At 34.9% G+C, this 22,385-nt stretch overlaps 1 protein-coding gene across 1 annotated transcript; it reads right to left on the bottom strand.

The window, feature by feature from the left end:
- Nucleotides 1-18,612: 18,612 nt before the first annotated feature.
- On the bottom strand, nucleotides 18,613-20,048 carry LOC139891101 (uncharacterized). The gene is made up of 2 exons (XM_071874029.1): nucleotides 19,792-20,048; nucleotides 18,613-19,699 (listed from the first exon to the last, which is right to left on the bottom strand). Exons 1-2 carry the CDS (start codon nucleotides 19,961-19,963, stop codon nucleotides 18,852-18,854), a joined length of 1,020 nt encoding a protein of 339 aa, XP_071730130.1. The 5' UTR covers nucleotides 19,964-20,048; the 3' UTR covers nucleotides 18,613-18,851.
- Nucleotides 20,049-22,385: the final 2,337 nt, after the last annotated feature.

Below are 22,385 nucleotides of genomic sequence, written 5' to 3'. Positions count from 1 at the left end.
TTAAGTCAGCTGTCCTTGTTAGTAACCTACAACTAGTTGTCCACAGTTAGATGTACAGAAATAAATTGATATATATTATCTTGAATCAATCCACGACCCAGTGTATACGTATCTCAGTATTGATCACAACTTAAACTATATATATTTTGGAATCAACCTCAACCCTGTATAGCTAACTCCAACATTCATATATATAGTGTCTATGGTTGTTCCGAAATATATATAGATGTGTCGACATGATAGGTCGAAACATTGTATACGTGTCTATGGTATCTCAAGAATACATAATATACAATACAAGTTGATTAAGTTATGGTTGGAATAGATTTGTTACCAATTTTCACGTAGCTAAAATGAGAAAAATTATCCAATCTTGTTTTACCCATAACTTCTTCATTTTAAATCCGTTTTGAGTGAATCAAATTGCTATGGTTTCATATTGAACTCTATTTTATGAATCTAAACAGAAAAATATAGGTTTATAGTTGGAAAAATAAGTTACAAGTCATTTTTGTAAAGGTAGTCATTTCAGTCGAAAGAACGACATCTTGATGACTGTTTTGAAAAACATACTTTCACTTTGAGTTTAACCATGATTTTTGGATATGGTTTCATGTACATAAGAAAAATCATTTTCCCGAAAGTATAGCTTTTAAATCATTGTTTTTCATAGTTTTAATTATCCAAACCAAAACAGCCCCCGGTTGTAACTTCGACGGCGTAAATCCGGTTTTATGGTGTTTATCGTGTTTCCGGGTTTTAAATCATTAAGTTAGCATATCATATAGATATATATCATGTGTATAGTTGATTTTAAAAGTGTAGTTAGAAGGATTAACTTTATTTGCGAACAAGTTTAGAATTAACTAAACTATGTTCTAGTGATTACTAGTTTACCACTTCGATTATGATAGCTTTTTATGTATGAATCGAATGATGTTATGAACATCATTACTACCTTAAGTTCCTTGGATAAACCTACTGGAAAAGATAAAAATGGATCTAGCTTCAACGGATCCTTGGATGGCTCGAAGTTCTTGAAGCAGAATCATGACACGAAAACAAGTTCAAGTAAGATCATCACTTGAAATAAGATTGTTATAGTTATAGAAATTGAACCAAAGTTTGAATATGATTATTACCTTGTATTAGAATGATAACCTACTGTAAGAAACAAAGATTTCTTGAGGTTGGATGATCACCTTACAAGATTGGAAGTGAGCTAGCAAACTTGGAAGTATTCTTGATATGAAACTAGAACTTGTAGAATTTATGAACAACACTTAGAACTTGAAGATAGAACTTGAGAGAGATCAATTAGATGAAGAAAATTGAATAATGAAAGTGTTTGTAGGTGTTTTTAGTCGTTGGTGTATGGATTAGATATAAAGGATATGTAATTTTGTTTTCATGTAAATAAGTCATGAATGATTACTCATATTTTTGTAATTTTATGAGATATTTCATGCTAGTTGCCAAATGATGGTTTTCACATGTGTTAGGTGACTCACATGGGCTGCTAAGAGCTGATCATTGGAGTGTATATACCAATAGTACATACATCTAAAAGATGTGTATTGTACGAGTACGAATACGGGTGCATACGAGTAGAATTGTTGATGAAACTGAACGAGGATGTAATTGTAAGCATTTTTGTTAAGTAGAAGTATTTTGATAAGTGTCTTGAAGTCTTTCAAAAGTGTATGAATACATATTAAAACACTACATGTATATACATTTTAACTGAGTCGTTAAGTCATCGTTAGTCGTTACATGTAAGTGTTGTTTTGAAACCTTTAGGTTAACGATCTTGTTAAATGTTATTAACCCAATGTTTATAATATCAAATAAGATTTTAAATTATTATATTATCATGATATTATGATATATTAATATATCTTAATATGATATATACATTTAAATGTCGTTACAACGATAATCGTTACATATATGTCTCGTTTCGAAATCCTTAAGTTAGTAGTCTTGTTTTTACTTATGTAGTTCATTGTTAATACACTTAATGATATATTTAATTATCATATTATAATGTTATATATATATATATATATATATATATATATATATATATATATATATATATATATATATATACACAATGTATTAATATGCTTCATATATATTTAGTAAGACATGGTTATAACGATAATCGTTATATGTATCGTTTCGAGTTTCATATGTCAATAGTCTCCTTTTTAAGTATATAACTTATTGTTACTATTTTTCATGAGATACTTGATGATCATTATATCATGTTAAACATATATATTTATTCATTTATGTATCATCATGTCATATACAACTTATAGCGTTCGTGAATCATTGGTCAAACTGGGTAATCAGACGTTTACAAAATTTCTGTTTCAATTAACCAAGTCTTAACAAGTTTGATTGCTTAACATGTTCGAAACATTTAATCATGTAAATATAGTTTTCATTAAACATATAATTATAGAAAGGTTTGGAAAAGTTCGGGTCACTACAGTACCTACCCGTTAAATAAATTTCGTCCCGAAATTTTAAGCGATTGGAGGTGTTGGCTCATCTTCTGGAAATAAGTGCGGGTACTTCTTCTTCATTTGATCTTCTCGTTCCTAGGTGAACTCGGGTCCTCTACGAGCATTCCATCGAACCTTAACAATCAGTATCTTGTTTTGTTTAAGTCTCTTAACCTCACGATCCATTATTTCAACGGGTTCTTCAATGAATTGAAGTTTTTCATTGATTTGGATTTCGTCCAACGGAATAGTGAGATCTTCTTTAGCAAAACATTTTTCAAATTCGAGACGTGGAAAGTGTTATGTACAGCTGCGAGTTATTGAGGTAACTCAAGTCGGTAAGCTACTGGTCCGACACGATCAATAATCTTGAATGGTCCAATATACCTTGGATTTAATTTCCCTCGTTTACCAAATCGAACAACACCTTTCCAAGGTTCAACCTTAAGCATGACCATCTCTCCAATTTCAAATTCTATATCTTTTCTTTTAATGTCGGCGTAGCTCTTTTGTCGACTTTGGGCGGTTTTCAACCGTTGTTGAATTTGGATGATCTTCTCAGTAGTTTCTTGTATTATCTCTGGACCCGTAATCTATCTATCCCCCACTTCACTCCAACAAATCGGAGACCTGCACTTTCTACCATAAAGTGCTTCAAACGGCGCCATCTCAATGCTTGAATGGTAGTTGTTGTTGTAGGAAAATTCTGCTAACGGTAGATGTCGATCCCAACTGTTTCCGAAATCAATAACACATGCTCGTAGCATGTCTTCAAGCGTTTGTATCGTCCTTTCGCTCTGCCCATCAGTTTGTGGATGATAGACAGTACTCATGTCTAAACGAGTTCCTAATGCTTGCTGTAATGTCTGCCAGAATCTTGAAATAAATCTGCCATCCCTATCAGAGATAATAGAGATTGGTATTCCATGTCTGGAGATGACTTCCTTCAAATACAGTCGTGCTAACTTCTCCATCTTGTCATCTTCTCTTATTGGCAGGAAGTGTGCTGATTTGGTGAGACGATCAACTATTACCCAAATAGTATCAAAACCACTTGCAGTCCTTGGCAATTTAGTGATGAAATCCATGGTAATGTTTTCCCATTTCCATTCCGGGATTTCGGGTTGTTGAAGTAGACATGATGGTTTCTGATGCTCAGCTTTGGCCTTAGAACACGTCAAACATTCTCCTACGTATTTAGCAACATCGGCTTTCATACCTGGCCACCAAAAATATTTCTTGAGATCCTTGTACATCTTCCCCGTTCCAGGATGTATTGAGTATCTGGTTTTATGAGCTTCTCTAAGTACCATTTCTCTCATATCTCCAAATTTTGGTACCCAAATCCTTTCTACCCTATACCGGGTTCCATCTTCCCGAATATTAAGATGCTTCTCCGATCCTTTGGGTATTTCATTCTTTAAATTTCCCTCTTTTAAAACTCCTTGTTGCGCCTCCTTTATTTGAGTAGTAAGGTTATTGTGAATCATTATATTCATAGATTTTACTCGAATGGGTTCTCTGTCCTTTCTACTCAAGGCGTCGGCTACCACATTTGCCTTCCCTGGGTGGTAACGAATCTCAAAGTCGTAATCATTCAATAATTCAATCCACCTACGCTGCCTCATGTTCAGTTGTTTCTGATTAAATATGTGTTGAAGACTTTTGTGGTCGGTATATATAATACTTTTGACCCCATATAAGTAGTGCCTCCAAGTCTTTAATGCAAAAACAACCGCGCCTAATTCCAAATCATGCGTCGTATAATTTTGCTCATGAATCTTCAATTGTCTAGACGCATAAGCAATCACCTTCGTTCGTTGCATTAATACACAACCGAGACCTTGCTTTGATGCGTCACAATAAATCACAAAATCATCATTCCCTTCAGGCAATGACAATATAGGTGCCGTAGTTAGCTTTTTCTTCAATAACTGAAACGCTTTCTCTTGTTCATCCTTCCATTCAAATTTCTTCCCTTTATGCGTTAATGCAGTCAAGGGTTTTGCTATTCTGGAAAAGTCTTGGATGAACCTTCTGTAGTAACCAGCTAGTCCTAAAAATTGACGTATATGCTTCGGAGTTTTTGGGGTTTCCCACTTTTCAACGGTTTCGATCTTTGCCGGGTCCACCTGGATACCTTCTTTGTTCACTATGTGACCGAGGAATTGAACTTCTTCCAACCAAAATGCACACTTTGAAAACTTAGCGTACAGTTTTTCTTTCCTCAATACTTCTAGCACTTTTCTCAAATGTTCTTCGTGCTCTTGATCATTCTTTGAGTAAATAAGTATGTCATCGATGAAAACAATGACAAACTTGTCAAGATATGGCCCACACACTACGTTCATAAGGTCCATGAACATAGCTGGTGCGTTAGTCAATCCAAACGGCAAAACCATAAACTCGTAATGACCATAACGCGTCCTAAAAGCAGTTTTTGGAATATCATCCTCCTTTACTCGCATTTGATGATATCCAGAACGTAAATCGATCTTCGAATAAACCAACGAGCCTTGTAGTTGATCAAATAAGTCGTCAATTCTCGGCAGTGGATAACGGTTTTTGATGGTAAGTTTGTTCAACTCTCTGTAGTCAATACACAACCTAAATGTACCATCTTTCTTCTTGACAAACAAAACAGGAGCTCCCCATGGTGATGTGCTTGGTCGAATGAAACCACGTTCTAATAGTTCTTACAGTTGGCTTTGCAGTTCTTTCATCTCGCTGGGTGCGAGTCTGTAAGGAGCACGAGCTATTGGTGTAGCTCCTGGTACAAGATCTATTTGAAATTCAACAGATCGATGTGGAGGTAGTCCCGGTAATTCTTTCTGAAATACATCAGGAAATTCTTTTGCGACAAAAACATCATTGATGCTCTTTTCTTCAGTTTGTACTTTCTCGACATGTGCTAGAACAGTATAGCAACCTTTTCTTATTAGTTTTTGTGCCTTCAAATTACTAATAAGATGTAGCTTCGTGTTGCCCTTTTCTCCGTACACCATTAAGGGTTCTCCTTCTTCTCGTACAATGCGAATTGCATTTTTATAACATACGATCTCTGCTTTCACCTTCTTCAGCCAGTTCATGCCAACTATTACATCAAAACTCCCTAACTCTACTGGTATCAAATCAATCTTAAATATTTCGCTAACAAGTTTAATTTCTCGATTCCGACATATATTATCTGCTGAAATTAATTTATCATTTGCTAATTCGAGTAAAAATTTACTATCCAAAGGCGTCAATGGACAACTTAATTTAGCACAAAAATATCTACTCATATAGCTTCTATCCGCACCCGAATCAAATAAAACATAAGCAGATTTATTGTCAATAAGAAACGTACCCGTAACAAGCTCCGGGTCTTCCTGTGCCTCTGCCGCATTAATATTGAAAACTCTTCCGCGGCCTTGTCCATTCGTGTTCTCCTGGTTCGGGCAATTTCTAATAATGTGGCCCGGTTTTCCACATTTACAACAAACTACATTAGCATAACTTGCTCCGACACTACTTGCTCCGCCATTACTCGTTCCGACACCATTTGTTCCTTTCGTTCTATTAACCCCGGGTCCGTAGACCTCACACTTCGCCGCGCTATGACCATTTCTTTTACACTTGTTGCAAAATTTGGTGCAGAACCCCGAGTGATACTTTTCACACCTTTGGCATAGCTGCTTCTGATTGTTGTTGTTGTTGCGGTTGTTATTGTTATTGGGATGATTGTTGTAGTTGCTGTTGTTGTTATTGTTGTTGTTGTTGTTGTTGTTGTTGTTGTGCCGTTTGTTGTAGTTGCGATTGATGTTGCGATTGTTGGGATAGTTGTTGCGATTATTGTTGTAATTGCTGTTGTTGTTGTATTGGTGATTCTTATCACCGTTTTCCTCCCACTTTCTTTTGACTTGCTTCACATTGGCCTCTTCAGCCGTATGTTCTTTAATTCTTTCCTCAATCTGGTTCACTAGTTTGTGAGCCATTCTACATGCCTGTTGTATGGAGGCGGGCTCGTGTGAACTTATATCTTCTTGGATTCTTTCCGGTAATCCTTTCATAAACGCGTCGATCTTCTCTTCCTCATCTTCGTACGCTCCCGGACACAATAGGCACAATTCTGTGAATCGTCTTTCGTACGTGGTAATATCAAATCCTTGGGTTCGTAACCCTCTAAGTTCTGTCTTGAGCTTATTGACCTCGGTTCTGGGACGGTACTTCTCGTTCATTAATTGCTTGAATGCTGACCACGGTAGTACGTAAGCATCATCTTGTCCCACTTGCTCTAGATAGGTATTCCACCATGTTAACGCAGAACCTGTGAAGGTATGCGTAGCGTACTTCACTTTGTCCTCTTCAGTACACTTACTTATGGCAAACACCGATTCGACCTTCTCGGTCCACCGTTTCAATCCGATCGGTCCTTCGGTTCCATCAAATTCTAAAGGTTTGCAGGCAATGAATTCTTTGTAGGTGCATCCTACACGATTTCCTGTACTGCTAGATCCAAGGTTATTGTTGGTATGTAGCGCAGCCTGTACTGCGGCTATGTTTGAAGCTAGAAAAGTACGAAATTCCTCTTCATTCATATTCACGGTGTGTCGAGTAGTCGGTGCCATTTCCTTCAAAATAGTCAAATGGAACAAGTTAATCATACAGAATATTAAGAGTAGTTAATAGTATTTCGTAGCATAATATGAACTCATTTATAAAAGCTTTTTCTTCATATTAGCGTTTTATAAGTTTAAATTCGGGTAGTACCTACCCGTTAAGTTCATACTTAGTAGCTAATATACAATTCAACTACTACAATTCTATATGAAAAACTGATTATAATAATATTTCGCTTTCAAACTTTTATACAATATTTTACAAACTTACAATACCGCTTATTTTACATAAAGCATGAAATATAACACACAATAAGTTTGATACAAGATAGTTGTGAAGATAATTCTAGCTAGTACACAAGTCGTTCAGAAAAGGCAATAAAGACAGGTAATTCATACGTCCAGAAACAAGTCATGCATTCTGGTTTTACTAGGACTACTTCCCATCCTTGGTCTTGTGGAACATAACCGTTATGGCCGTTGATAAGATAGCGTGTTGTAACGTCGTCAAAGGGACGAGGGTTACGTAATGACCAACAGTCTCGTAATAACCTAAAAACCTCATTTCTTACCCCAATTACCGACTCCGTCACTTGTGGGAACGTTTTGTTTAATACCTGTAGCCCGATGTTCTTTTTCTCACTTTGGTGAGAAGCGAACATTACTAACCCGTAAGCATAGCATGCTTCTTTATGTTGCATGTTAGCCGCTTTTTCTAAATCATGAAGTCCTATATTCGGATACATTGAGTCAAAATAATTTCTTAACCCGTTGCGTAAAATAGCATTTGGGTTCCCCGCAATATATGCGTCAAAGTAAACACATCGTAACTTATGGGTTTCCCAATGTGATATCCCCCATATTTCAAACGAAAGTCTCTTATAAACCAAGACATTCTTGGAACGTTCTTCGAATGTCTTGCAAACTGATCTCGCCTTAAATAGTTGTGCCGAGGAATTCTGACCGACTCTAGACAAGATTTCATCAATCATGTCTCCGGGTAGGTCTCTTAAAATATTGGGTTGTCTATCCATTTTGTGTTTTTAAACTGTAAAATAGAAAAGAGTTAGATTCATACAAAAAATACTTATTAATACAAGCAATTTTTACATATATCATAAAGCATAAGCACACTATATTACATATATTACACAACACGAATACAACTATCTTATTCCGACTCGCTCGTTTCTTCTTCTTCGGTTTTGGTTCGTTTTGGTTCGTTTTGCCAAGTTTCTAGGGATATATGATGTTCCCCTAATACAAGCTGTCGTTTTCCACAACGGTTTAGAAAAACTTGGTGGTTTAGAGGTTCCCGGGTCATTGTTACAACTTAAGGACTTTGGGAGTTGACGATACATATAAAGTTCATCGGGGTTGGAATTAGATTTCTCTATTTTTATGCCCTTTCCCTTATTATTTTCTTTTGCTTTTTTTAAATTCAGTTGGGGTAATTTCTATAACATCATCGGAATTCTCGTCGGAATCCGATTCATCGGAGAATTAGTAATCCTCCCAATATTTTGCTTCCTTGGCGGAAACACCATTGACCATAATTAACCTTGGTCGGTTGGTTGAGGATTTTCTTTTACTTAACCGTTTTATTATTTCCCCCCACCGGTTCTATTTCCTCCTCCGGTTCCTCCTCTTCCGATTCTGATTCTTCTTCCGGTTCTGATTCTTCTTCCGGTTCCTCTTCGGGAACTTGTGAATCAGTCCAATATATATTCGACTCTTCGTTATTATTAGGTAAGTCAATGGGATTTGTGCTAGAGGTAGACATCTATCACACAATATCAAACATGTTAAGAGATTAATATATCACATAATATATACATGTTAATAATATATAGTTTTCAACAAAAATGTTAAGCAATCATTTTTAAAGAAAACACGGTCGAAGTCTAGACTCACTAATGCATCCTAACAAACTCGATAAGACACACTAATGCAAATTTTCTGGTTCTCTAAGACCAACGCTCGGATACCAACTGAAATGTCCCGTTCTTATTGATTAAAAACGTTCCATATTAATTGATTTCGTTGCGAGGTTTTGACCTCTATATGAGACGTTTTTCAAAGACTGCATTCATTTTTAAAACAAACCATAACCTTTATTTCATAAATAAAGGTTTAAAAATCTTTACGTAGATTATCAAATAATGATAATCTAAAATATCCTGTTTACACACGACCATTACATAATGGTTTACAATACAAATATGTTACATCGAAATCAGTTTCTTGAATGCAGTTTTTACATAATATCATACAAACATGGACTCCAAATCTTGTCCTTATTTTAGTATGCAACAGCGGAAGCTCTTAGTATTCACCTGAGAATAAACATGCTTTAAACGTCAACAAAAATGTTGGAGAGTTATAGGTTTAACCTATATATATCAAATCGTAACAATAGACCACAAGATTTCATATTTCAATACACATCCCATATATAGAGATAAAAATCATTCATATGGTGAACACCTGGTAACCGACATTAACAAGATGCATATATAAGAATATCCCCATCATTCCGGGACACCCTTCGGATATGATATAAATTTCGAAGTACTAAAGCATTCGGTACTTTGGATGGGGTTTGTTAGGCCCAATAGATCTATCTTTAGGATTCGCGTCAATTAGGGAGTCTGTTCCCTAATTCTTAGATTACCAGACTTAATAAAAAGGGGCATATTCGATTTCGATAATTCAACCATAGAATGTAGTTTCACGTACTTGTGTCTATTTTGTAAATCATTTATAAAACCTGCATGTATTCTCATCCCAAAAATATTAGATTTTAAAAGTGGGACTATAACTTACTTTCACAGATTTTTACTTCGTCGGGAAGTAAGACTTGGCCACTGGTTGATTCACGAACCTATAACAAATATGTACATATATATCAAAGTATGTTCAAAATATATTTTTACAACACTTTTAATACATTTTGATGTTTTAAGTTTATTAAGTCAGCTATCCTCGTTAGTAACCTACAACTAGTTGTCCACAGTTAGATGTACATAAATAAATCGATATATATTATCTTGAATCAATTCACGACCCAGTGTATACGTATCTCAGTATTGATCACAACTCAAACTATATATATTTTGGAATCAACCTCAACCCTGTATAGCTAACTCCAACATTCACATATAGAGTGTCTATGGTTGTTCCGAAATATATATAGATGTGTCGACATGATAGGTCGAAACATTGTATACGTGTCTATGGTATCTCAAGATTACATAATATACAATACAAGTTGATTAAGTTATGGTTGGAATAGATTTGTTACCAATTTTCACGTAGCTAAAATGAGAAAAATTATCCAATCTTGTTTTACCCATAACTTCTTCATTTTAAATCCGTTTTGAGTGAATCAAATTGCTATGGTTTCATATTGAACTCTATTTTATGAATCTAAACAGAAAAATATAGGTTTATAGTGGGAAAAATAAGTTACAAGTCATTTTTGTAAAGGTAGTCATTTCAGTCGAAAGAACGACATCTTGATGACTGTTTTGAAAAACATACTTTCACTTTGAGTTTAACCATGATTTTTGGATATGGTTTCATGTTCATAAGAAAAATCATTTTCCCAGAAGTATAGCTTTTAAATTAAAGTTTTTCATAGTTTTAATTATCCAAACCAAAACAGCCCCCGGTTGTAACTACGACGGCGTAAATCCGGTTTTATGGTGTTTATCGTGTTTTTGGATTTTAAATCATTAAGTTAGCATATAATATAGATATAGATCATGTGTATAGTTGATTTTAAAAGTGTAGTTAGAAGGATTAGCTTTATTTACGAACAAGTTTAGAATTAACTAAACTATGTTCTAGTGATTACTAGTTTACCACTTCGAATATGATAGCTTTTTATGTATGAATCGAATGATGTTATGAACATCATTACTACCTTAAGTTCCTTGGATAAACCTACTGGAAAAGAGAAAAATGGATCTAGCTTCAACAGATCCTTGGATGGCTCGAAGTTCTTGAAGCAGAATCATGACACGAAAACAAGTTCAAGTAAGGTCATCACTTGAAATAAGATTGTTATAGTTATAGAAATTGAACCAAAGTTTGAATATGATTATTACCTTGTATTAGAATGATAACCTACTGTAAGAAACAAAGATTTCTTGAGATTGGATGATCACCTTACAAGATTGGAAGTGAGCTAGCAAACTTGGAAGTATTCTTGATTTTATGAAACTAGAACTTGTAGAATTTATGAACAACACTTAGAACTTGAAGATAGAACTTGAGAGAGATCAATTAGATGAAGAAAATTAAAGAATGAAAGTGTTTGTAGGTGTTTTTGGTCGTTGGTGTATGGATTAGATATAAAGGATATGTAATTTTGTTTTCATGTAAATAAGTCATGAATGATTACTCATATTTTTGTAATTTTATGAGATATTTCATGCTAGTTTCCAAATGATGGTTTTCACATGTGTTAGGTGACTCACATGGGCTGCTAAGAGCTGATCATCGGAGTATATATACCAATAGTACATACGTCTAAAAGCTGTGTATTATACGAGTACGAATACAGGTGCATACGAGTAGAATTGTTGACGAAACTGAACGAGGATGTAATTGTAAGCATTTTTGTTAAGTAGAAGTATTTTGATAAGTGTCTTGAAGTCTTCCAAAAGTGTATGAATACATATTAAAACACTACATGTATATACATTTTAACTGAGTCGTTAAGTCATCGTTAGTCGTTACATGTAAGTGTTGTTTTGAAACCTTTAGGTTAACGATCTTGTTAAATGTTGTTAAGCCAATGTTTATAATATCAAATGAGATTTTAAATTATTATATTATCATGATATTATGATATATTAATATATCTTAATATGTTATATACATTTAAATGTCGTTACAACGATAATCGTTACATATATGTCTCGTTTCGAAATCCTTAAGTTAGTAGTCTTGTTTTTACTTATGTAGTTCATTGTTAATACACTTAATGATATATTTAATTTTCATATTATAATGTTATATATAATATAACAATGTATTAATATGCTTCATATATATTTAGTAAGACGTGGTTATAACGATAATCGTTATATGTATCGTTTCGAGTTTCATACGTCAATAGTCTCCTTTTTAAGTATATAACTTATTGTTACTATTTTTCATGAGATACTTGATGATCATTATATCATGTTAAACATATATATTTATTCATTTATGTATCATCATGTCATATACAACTTATAGCGTTCGTGAATCATTGGTCAAACTGGGTAATCAGACGTTTACAAAATTTCCGTTTCAATTAACCAAGTCTTAACAAGTTTGATTGCTTAACATGTTGGAAACATTTAATCATGTAAATATAGTTTTCATTAAACATATAATCATAGAAAGGTTCGGAAAAGTTCAGGTCACTACAGATGTTGGGCCAAACAGTAGGATACTTGAATCATCACACAACAGTGGACTTTTAAGGAACCGAAAGGGTGGGGCATTTGTTACTGGGGTGGGCCATGGTGGAATACATAGACGTACGAATAACAGTGGGAAGTCAAGAGATCAAATGGGGGTGGCGACAGTAAATGGGCTGGACTGTGATGGACTAGAGCAACATTTCGCTAACAGTGGTGAGGTATTAAATAATCATACTTGCTCTCCTTCAATGACTAGACTTTCAAATGTAGAAGCAAATGATCTTGAGGTGGTATTTAGAGAATCCTAAATATGTGAGGCTGTTAAAGATTGCGGGAGTTCGGAGGCATAGGGTCCGGATGGTTTCAACTTGGGGTTCTACAAGAAATTTTGGAACATTATTAAAGGTGACCTTATTGAGGCAATCAACATGTTTTGGGAAAAAGGTGAGATATCAAAGGGTTGTAATGCATCTTTCATCACCCTAGTACCCAAAAAAATGGATCCCGTTAGTTTAAATGATTACCGACCAGTTAGTTTAATTGGTAGCTTCTACAAAGTGATTGCTAAACTACTTGCTAATCGTCTAAAAAAAGTCATTCCAAATCTCGTCGGTTTTGAACAAAGTGCATTTATTAAAGGGCGGAATATTTTAGACGGGGCATTGGTTGCAAACGAGACTCTCTCATTTCTAAAGAACAAAAGTCTTAAAAGTGTAGTCTTCAAAGTTGATTTCGAGAAGACATTTGATTGCCTTAGTTGAGATTTTTTGCTAGAAGTGATAGAAATTATGGGTTTTGGGGTTAAATGGAGAAAATGGATACACTCTTGTTTACGGTCGGCCTCTATTTCAATTCTAGTTAATGGTTCCCCGACAAGTGAATTCAAGCTTGAACGGGGAGTAAGACAAGGGGACCCTCTTTCCCCTTTCCTTTTCATCTTGGCGGCGGAAGGCTTAAATGTATTAACAAAACAAGCCGTGGAAAATAAAAAATTTGTGGGGGTGGAAATTGGTCGCGACAAAATCCTTATCTCTCATCTTCAATATGCGGATGATACGATATTCTTCGGTCATGGAGTGAAGGGAACATTCGGAACCTTATGAAATTACTTAAGTGTTTTGAGCTAACATCGGGTCTTAAAGTAAACTTTCAAAGAGTAATCTATAGGAATTGGTGTCGAACGATGTGAGGTGGAAATCATGGCTAGACTATTTGGTTGCAACATTGGTACAACTCCATTTATTTATCTTGGACTTCCGGTTGGTGGTAACATGAAAAAAGAAGAGAGTTGGGCACCGGTGGTGAAGAAATTTGAAAAGAGACTTTCGGATTGGAGGGCTAGATCGATCTCATTTGGTGGACGTTTGACCCTTGTTAAGTCGGTGTTGAATAGTCTTCCGTTGTACTACTTCTCGCTCTTCCGTGCTCCGCCATGTGTGATCAAAAAACTTGAGAATGTAAGACGTTCTTTTTTTTGGGGCGGGACGGGCACCACATCAAAATTATCTTGGGTTAAATGGGACGACACGATTTTACCATATCGGGAGGGGGGGGTTAAACTTGGGCTCTCTTAAAACCAAAAATATGGCTTTGATTGGCAAATGGTGGTGGAGGTTTAAATCCGAAACCAACTTTTTGCGGGTCAAAGTCATATCAAGTATTTACGGGGCTTCGGGGGACTAACTTTTGATGACACCCCTCTAAACGACTCTTATAAGTCGATTTGGAAGGGTATCATTAAAACCGACACTAACATTGAGGACACTGGTCTTCCTTTTAGAATTTTTTTTGTCAAAGAAATAGGTGACGGTGCTTCTACTTCATTTTGGAACGATACTTGGGTGGGCAATGAGAAATTAAAGAACAAATTCAAGAGATTGTCAAGGTTGGAATCGGATTTAGAAGTCAACATTCGAGAAAGACTTTCATGGGATGGTGTAAAGTGTATAGGGAATTGGTCATGGCTAAGAACTCCTAGTGGTCGAGCGAGTGGCGAATTGCAACAATTGATGGGCATTATCTCGGATGTAAAAATTAATCCACAAGTTTGTGACACGTGGAAATGGAAAGCGGGTGGAAGCGAGATCTTTTCGACAAAAGCATTAACATCCTTAATCAACTCGAGAGTTCTAATTCCAAGTAATCCTAGTTGTGAAACATTGTGTAATAAATTGGTTCCGAAAAAAATTGAAGTATTTGTATGGAGAGCAAATAGAAAGCGTCTTCCGGTGTTAGTGGAACTTGACAAGAGAGGTATTGATCTCCATTCGGTAAGATGCCCATTATGCGATGATGATATTGAAACGGTTGATCACTCTCTTATCTTGTGTAAGCATGCGTTCGAGGTATGGTGCAAAGTGTTCGATTGGTGGGGTCGAGGTGGTATCCCTTTTGTTAGTGTGGTAGATCTTTTCCTTGATTCGGGTCAAACGACCTCCTTTATTGGCAAAAGTATTTGGCAAGCGTTAATTTGGACATCTAGCTACCTAATTTGGAAAAACCGAAATCAAAAGGTTTTCTCAAATAAAACTTGGAACCCACCTATGGCGTTAAACGAGATTCAACTTAAAAGCTTCGACTGGGTCGTGAAAAGGCGTAAAGCAAAGTCGATCGATTGGCATACATGGATACACAACCCCCAAGCTTTGATTACATAATCCTATCATTCGTCTTGTTAGTATCTTGTGTTGATAAATGTGGTTTTGCTGATCACCACATATATTAATGTCAGTGTGTGGCTAGTTTTGCTTACTGATCAAATCTTTTGATCTTAGTGTGTCTTATATTGTAAACTTGAGCAGCACATGTGTGGGATATGTACTGTAATTATTTTTTGTTGTAATAAAATATATATGCCTTTCAAAAAAAAAAAAAAAAAAATACTGCAACACACTCACAAAGTGTGACTGAAAATAATTTTATGTATTCCGCAACGAAACGCGAACACATACACTCGTTTGAAAAGTAATTTCTATCTCCATCACTATATTAATATTTAACAAGAATAGAAAAGTAATTTCTATCTCCATCACTATATTAATATTTAACAAGAATAGAAAAGTAATTTCTATCTCCATCACTATATTAATGCTTGGAAATCGAAGAAAAACAATTGTAATATTATCATCCAAATTAATGGTGATACTTCATAAATTAACTAATCAGTCGATGGTTTGGATGGAATTGTATCTTAAATAAAGTAACTAATCTGAAACATGAGATCAGATTCACATTCGAAAATGGAACAAATGATAGATGGTGATAATATTTAATTAAACGTAGTCTTGTGAGGTGGGTGGTCACTATTTTGCCATGTTATTTTTATTTGTCTAGACTCAAGACTCAAGATAGTGACTTAATTTGAACAAGTGTCGACATTAAAATCCAACGATTGACATTTTATAAATACTTCTTTTTATCTGACACATTAAATCATCATATATTTAGTCTCTTAAACATCTATTGATAGTTGATAAATCTTTTTCTCAATAATATATAACAATAGAATATACGGAGTATATAATATTTAGATTGATACCATGTGGTTTTGCTACAAACAAATTTAGTGAAATTGGGAAAGATAGATAATAAAATAGACATACATCAATAAAAAGCATTTACTTTATCCAGTAACCCATCAAACTTGAAATTATAAATTTAAATTGTGAGGTGAACTATTTGTAAATATATATTCCTATTATTATATAAACGATTAAACGTGTGTTTATCTCTAAGATCATCAACAGTAATAAAATGCCACCACCAAAACCTTTCTATAAGACCATTTTTAACCCTGCCTGTGACGTCACATGCAGATTGTCCACTTTTTGGCCAAAAAGTGCAATCTGCCTCTGACGTGTCAGTGTCACCCTCTGACACCAAAATAACCCTGACGCCCCTCCAGTGTCAAATAGGTCCCACCAGTTTTATTTTTCTTTTTCTTTTTTATTTTATTATGCATACAAATTATATTACATATAATTAAAAAAACATATAAAAATTAACCATTACATAAAATTAACCATTACATAAAATTTAACCATTACATAAATTTAACCATTCATGGTGCGGAATGCGGGCGGAAGGTTCCAAATATGCTCATCTTCTAAATATTGAATTAGTGCAATAATACGTTCGTCTTCCGAATCGGAATCGAAACTAAGTAAATACGATGCCATGAAAGAAAAATAATTGATGATGAGAGAAAATTGTATGATTTAATTGATAGAATTCAAAGAAAAATAAAGAGAAATTGTGTGTTAAAAGTGTAAAATGGATGGGTTTATATAGATAAAAATAAATAGAATTTAAAAAAAAATTGAAAAAAACAAATCAAATATAGCCGTTACCCAACGGCTTAAATTTCCAGCCAATCAGAAGCCGCCACGTCCTCCTGACGCTGCCTCACCCACGCGTGAAAAACTTCACTGACGCCCCTCCCGCGTCAGCCGTAACGCCCCACTAGGGGCGTCAGGGGGCGTCACCCACTGCCAGCGCGTCTGACGGGACCCCTCTGACGCCGCGTTAAAAATGGTCTAAGCTATAAACAGAGGTGGAGACGGGATGCATGTGTATGCTTTGTCACCCTCGACTCGTCAAATAGGTCAATTATAATGTAGTAAAAATTGTGAATTAATTGTCAATATACCTTAATTATAAATACTTACATCCCTAAAATATGAATAATATATAACATCTTCATTCTTTGATCCAGTTATATACAATATGTATATGAGAATTTTATATTTATATATTTTTTTGTAAATTACCTCTTATTTGTAAATCGTGTTTAAATATCTGTTTATTTTGGGTTTTGAGCATTAAAATTATAAAATTATACAATTCAAGTGAAAGAAACAAGTGAAAAGAATATAATAAATCCAATACGCTGCCAAACTTTTGCAACCTAGCTTATTATTAATGATCCAATACCTTATTTATTTATTTATTTATTTATTTATTTATTTATTTATTTATTTATTTTTTGTTTACGAAAAAAGAGCTTAAATAAATAAATTTAGGACATATCATCAAACCAATAAAATGCTTAAGCGATTACAACCAAAATGTAGCAATAAGCCAATAATCTTTATAGTATAATGTTTTAGACCATAAATAATGGGGCAGCACCCGGGGACGGAGCTTGAACCCAAACATTAAGGGGGCAAAAAAACTTAATCAAAACATGTAGTCTCTTATATATAAATAAAATTCATAAATTTCATGAATAATACATTTAATTGAAGAGGATACACAACCTTTCATTGAAAAACGGTATGCTAGAAGTCAAAATTTTAATTTGGTGGAGTCAAGATTTGAATTTAACATACTTAATCCCCAAAATCATAAAAATTGCTAGTAAGAACAAAATTTATTGAGGGGACCATGACACTCCCCTGCCCTTTAAATCCTCCGTCGCTGGCAGCACCACCTCTCTCACGCCCCTAAATATCTAGGTGGCATCTCACTTGGCAAGCCCCTGACGCCCGTAATGGGGCGTCACCCATGACGCTTTCAGGACGTCAGTTATCAATCCGATGGAAAAAAGGTAGGCGTCCGAATTTTGTGGACCAATCAGATTTCTCCATTAATTTTTTATATATTATTAAATTATATATTTTATACCCAACTTTCAATAATATTTTACCACATCACCCATCACAAATTTAACACTTTCCATTAAATTACTTCACTTCTTAACCTTGCCACATCACCACAGCTGCCTTTGACGTAAAAGTGAGGGTTAAAAATTGTATCTATTTATGTTACACAGATGTCAATAAATTATCTAAAACTAAAAAAGACAATTGACAAGTCAACATCAACCTCACCTAAATATTTCCTAAAAAGATTATATAAAGACGAAACATTTGATTAATATCTTGTCTTGATGAATACAAGTCGCGACTAGTAACTTTTAAAATGTTAGTTTCATGAAAACATCTAACATAAAAGAAATTAATTGCAAGACTAAAAGCGTTATCTTTTTCCTTATAATTTATTCAACGCCTTACAGATGCTTGTTTGTATGATTCGAAACAATAAATGATATAGCTTGTAGCCAAAAAGCAGAAATAAAAAGCTTTAAATCACAACAATTTATTGCACGTTAATGTGGCACACTATGGCACTACTATGCATACAAATATTTATGTTTTTTGACTATATTCACGATACCACTCGTTTATTGACACCCAATTACTAAAAATAAAATAAAATAAAATAAAATTTAAAAACACTACAAAGAAATTGTTCAAAAAACCTCCGAAAATTAAAACAATAATCAAACCCTTCACATGTATGCTTAAAATTCATCAGTTAAACCACCATGAAGTAACAATCATGATGATAAATGGCGCACTTACGGTACCGGTAAGTGTTGGTGTTGCTGCCGACGGTGTTTGTGGCGAATTAGTGTCTGCTGCCGGAGACTGTGCGCCACTGCCAGGAGACGATCCCGGTGGAGTCACAGTTGGTGTTCCGGGCGGTCCACTTCCGGGAGACGATCCCGGTGGAGTCACAGTTGGTGCTCCGGGCGGTCCACTTCCGGGAGACGATCCCGGTGGATTCGCAGTTGGTGCTCCGGGCGGACTTCCGGGAGACGATCCCGGTGGAGTCGCAGTTGGTGCTCCGGGCGGACCACTTCCGGGAGACGATCCCGGTGGAGTCGCAGTTGGTGCTCCGGGCGGTCCACTTCCGGGAGACGATCCCGGTGGAGTCACAGTTGGTGCTCCGGGCGGTCCACTTCCGGGAGACGATCCCGGTGGAGTCAAAGTCGGTGGTCCGGAAGGTGATAATTCAGGGGAAGGTGGTGAAACAGGGGAAGGTAAAACAGGGGATATGGTGGATGGTGACGGTGGAAGGGTTGACGGAGACGGTGGAAGTGTTGACGGAGATGGTGGAAGTGTTGACGGAGACGGTGGTGTAGTGACGGATGGTGGTGGTGATTTGTTTCTAGGAGCTAAAACCACCACAATTAGTTTTTGTCCTTGATTACAATTGGCTTTATTACCGGTAATAAAATAAAAAGGACCCGATCGATCGAATTTAAACATCGAATCGCCACCTTCAAGCTTCGTGATCGGATTATTAGTATTGCATCCATCATAATCACCTTTGTTCACCACCAAAACAGAATCCGACCCACCATCATATTTAAAATCTGCACACAATCAAAACCATACATGTAACACTTTCAATCAACTATATTTACGCAATAATCAGATAATCAGTTTTATAAAAATATCGACTTACGCAAGGTATCATTGATCAAAAAGCGCAATCTGCCGGCCCAACTGTTGTAGTTCTCAGAAGGGTGTAAGGTCCAGCCATTTTTGCCACCAACTTCAAAGGTGTAAGCATGTGAAGAACATATGAAAGTGATAAATATTGGTAATAAAAAACAGAGAGATTTTTGAAACGCCATGTTGATTGATTTGATGAGAGAAAAATGTGAACGTAAATGGAGATATATGTTTACTATTATAAGAAGAAAATGAGTATCCGGTTATTTACACGTGCCAAGTTTATATTTATATAACGGTATATAAATATGGTGACAGTGTTGCTATTTAGAGACTGGCTTATAGGGATAGTGTTGTAACTTGTAAGCAAGTTAGAAGCAGAGCGAAACATACATTTCACTGTGTATTATCTTATGAGTATGAGTATATATATAAGAAGATAAGTTATATACAATATATATTTTGACATTTTTAGTTATAAATATCATCATAATGGTCTTTAAAAGAAGCAAATTTTTTTTTTAGTTTTTTTTTATCTAAGATAATATAATATTTCCGATTTAAGAAGATTTACATTAAAAACAAGAAAGTAGTTACAAGTTGAGTGACACTTATTGTAACGGAAAATTATTTATGTTTAGCAATTATATATTTTTAAGGCATAGTTTAAATGCTAAATATAGAAGGAGCCGAATTTTAGCATATTTGGCAATTAATCAAATTATAACTATACCTAATAAACTTAAATTAGTATGGGTGTTAAAAAAATCCACAATATTGTCTGATTTGTAGATACGGGTTGTCTTCGGCACTCGTTTTTATGTTTGCTAAGGACGAACCCGTGGGTGATCGGGTTGAGACTAGGTAAAGGTGGAGTTCTTTACTTTGTTTTAATTTAGGAGATTTTGTGGGGTTTGATTGTCGGTGTTGGATGTGTTGTGGATTGGTGCTTCAATCTGTTTTCAATGTTCGTTTCGTTGGGTGTTTTTGCTTGTCTATTTTTTTTATTTATTTCGATTCATTTTTACCTTGGTGATTCCTTTTTGAGACGGTTCTAGATCAAACAGTTGGTTGCAAATTAGTAACAAATTCTTGTCGGCGTTCTCGTCTTGGATTTTCAAATTTTTGGAATTTTACTTCGGTCAAAATGTGCAAAATGCGTGGTTTTGGTTAGCTTTATGGTTCGTGTATGTTGTTTGATTTTTATGTGTAGTTCAATTCAATGTTGCAAATAAGTAATTCATGTTGGTTTATGCTAATTCAAGTGTTATCATTGTTAGTTAAAAGGACACATGAGTTGTTTATTTTTTTCTGAATTAAGTCTTGTTTCTATTTGCCTCTTAATGAGAAAAGGGTGTCTAATTCTATAAAAAAGGGGTGTCTGATTCCATAAAAATAGATATTTAAATGGAAAGTAAACAGGTACGTAGTACATGTGAATCATTGTATATACTAACACGAATCGTGTTAGCATGTTTATTTCAAAAAAAAAAAAAAAACACCTACAATAGCAAGGGACTTTGCATAATTGAATTAAACGATATAAATTTAAGAAAGGAAATTTCTTTACAAGGTGTAAAAAATTGGGAGCCCAAATTATGTAAATTGGGCCAGACAATCGGTTGCGGACCATGAAATCAATTAAAATATAAAGATTACCATGTTTAAGTTAGATGTGTTCATCCGTGTTTTCAAAGTTTATTAGTTAAAGACACGCGAATTCGCGGGGTTTTTTATAGAATTTTGTTATAGGAAAGTAGAAACATAACTTTAAAGAGGTATGACGTCATATAGGTATAACGTTATAGATAAATAATGGTTATATAGGGGTATCACGTTTAAGACCCGCAAAATTTGCAGATTTTGGACATGATTAATTTCAAGCAAGACATATTTTCATACGTTGATACAAATGTTTTCCAATATGAAAGCGTATTCTATTAGTGCGTCAAGTGATATTGTTATACAATAATCAATTAAACAACACTATAGTGGCGTACATGAGCCACCCACTTTGTCATCTCAAAGATTTAAGATAGAACATGTTGAAATAGTCTTCTTGTTTCTTCATTCATCCTTAAATAATAGTCTATTTTGACTTGAAAATTAGACCATTAAACAATACAACATCATCAATTTATTATCATTTATAAACCTTCTAGATGAAAACACATATAACAGACCATATATTCCTTTACCTGACGATCCTTACTCTATGCTCATAGCCAAGAGAGTCGATGTACATCCATTCAAACGATAAAACCATCTTTTGCTCTTCTTGCTTATATGCGAATATGGGGAACTCAATCACACCTACGGACATCAGTACTACGTGTTATCTATACAAGATTTGTTATATCTAATAAAATGATATTACTGTTATAGAGTGTTTAGTGAAGAACATCCTACTACACAACTGAAAGAGATTTTTGAATAAACGACCGCCTTCTTTACCGAAACACTAACCAAAGAAGACCTCGACCGTAGTATGAACGCTATCATTTTTTTCTTACCCGACCACCTTCGGCCACTATCAACCACCACATCCACAAACGAAAAGATTCTTGAACAAACGACCGCCTTTCTTATTGAAACACTGACGAA

This window comes from Rutidosis leptorrhynchoides, chromosome 2 (assembly GCF_046630445.1).
Source record: "Rutidosis leptorrhynchoides isolate AG116_Rl617_1_P2 chromosome 2, CSIRO_AGI_Rlap_v1, whole genome shotgun sequence".
NCBI classification, from domain to species: Eukaryota; Viridiplantae; Streptophyta; class Magnoliopsida; order Asterales; family Asteraceae; genus Rutidosis; species Rutidosis leptorrhynchoides.
The sequence above is the reverse complement of the archived record's forward strand: the minus strand, read 5'-3'. Positions and strand labels throughout refer to the sequence as shown.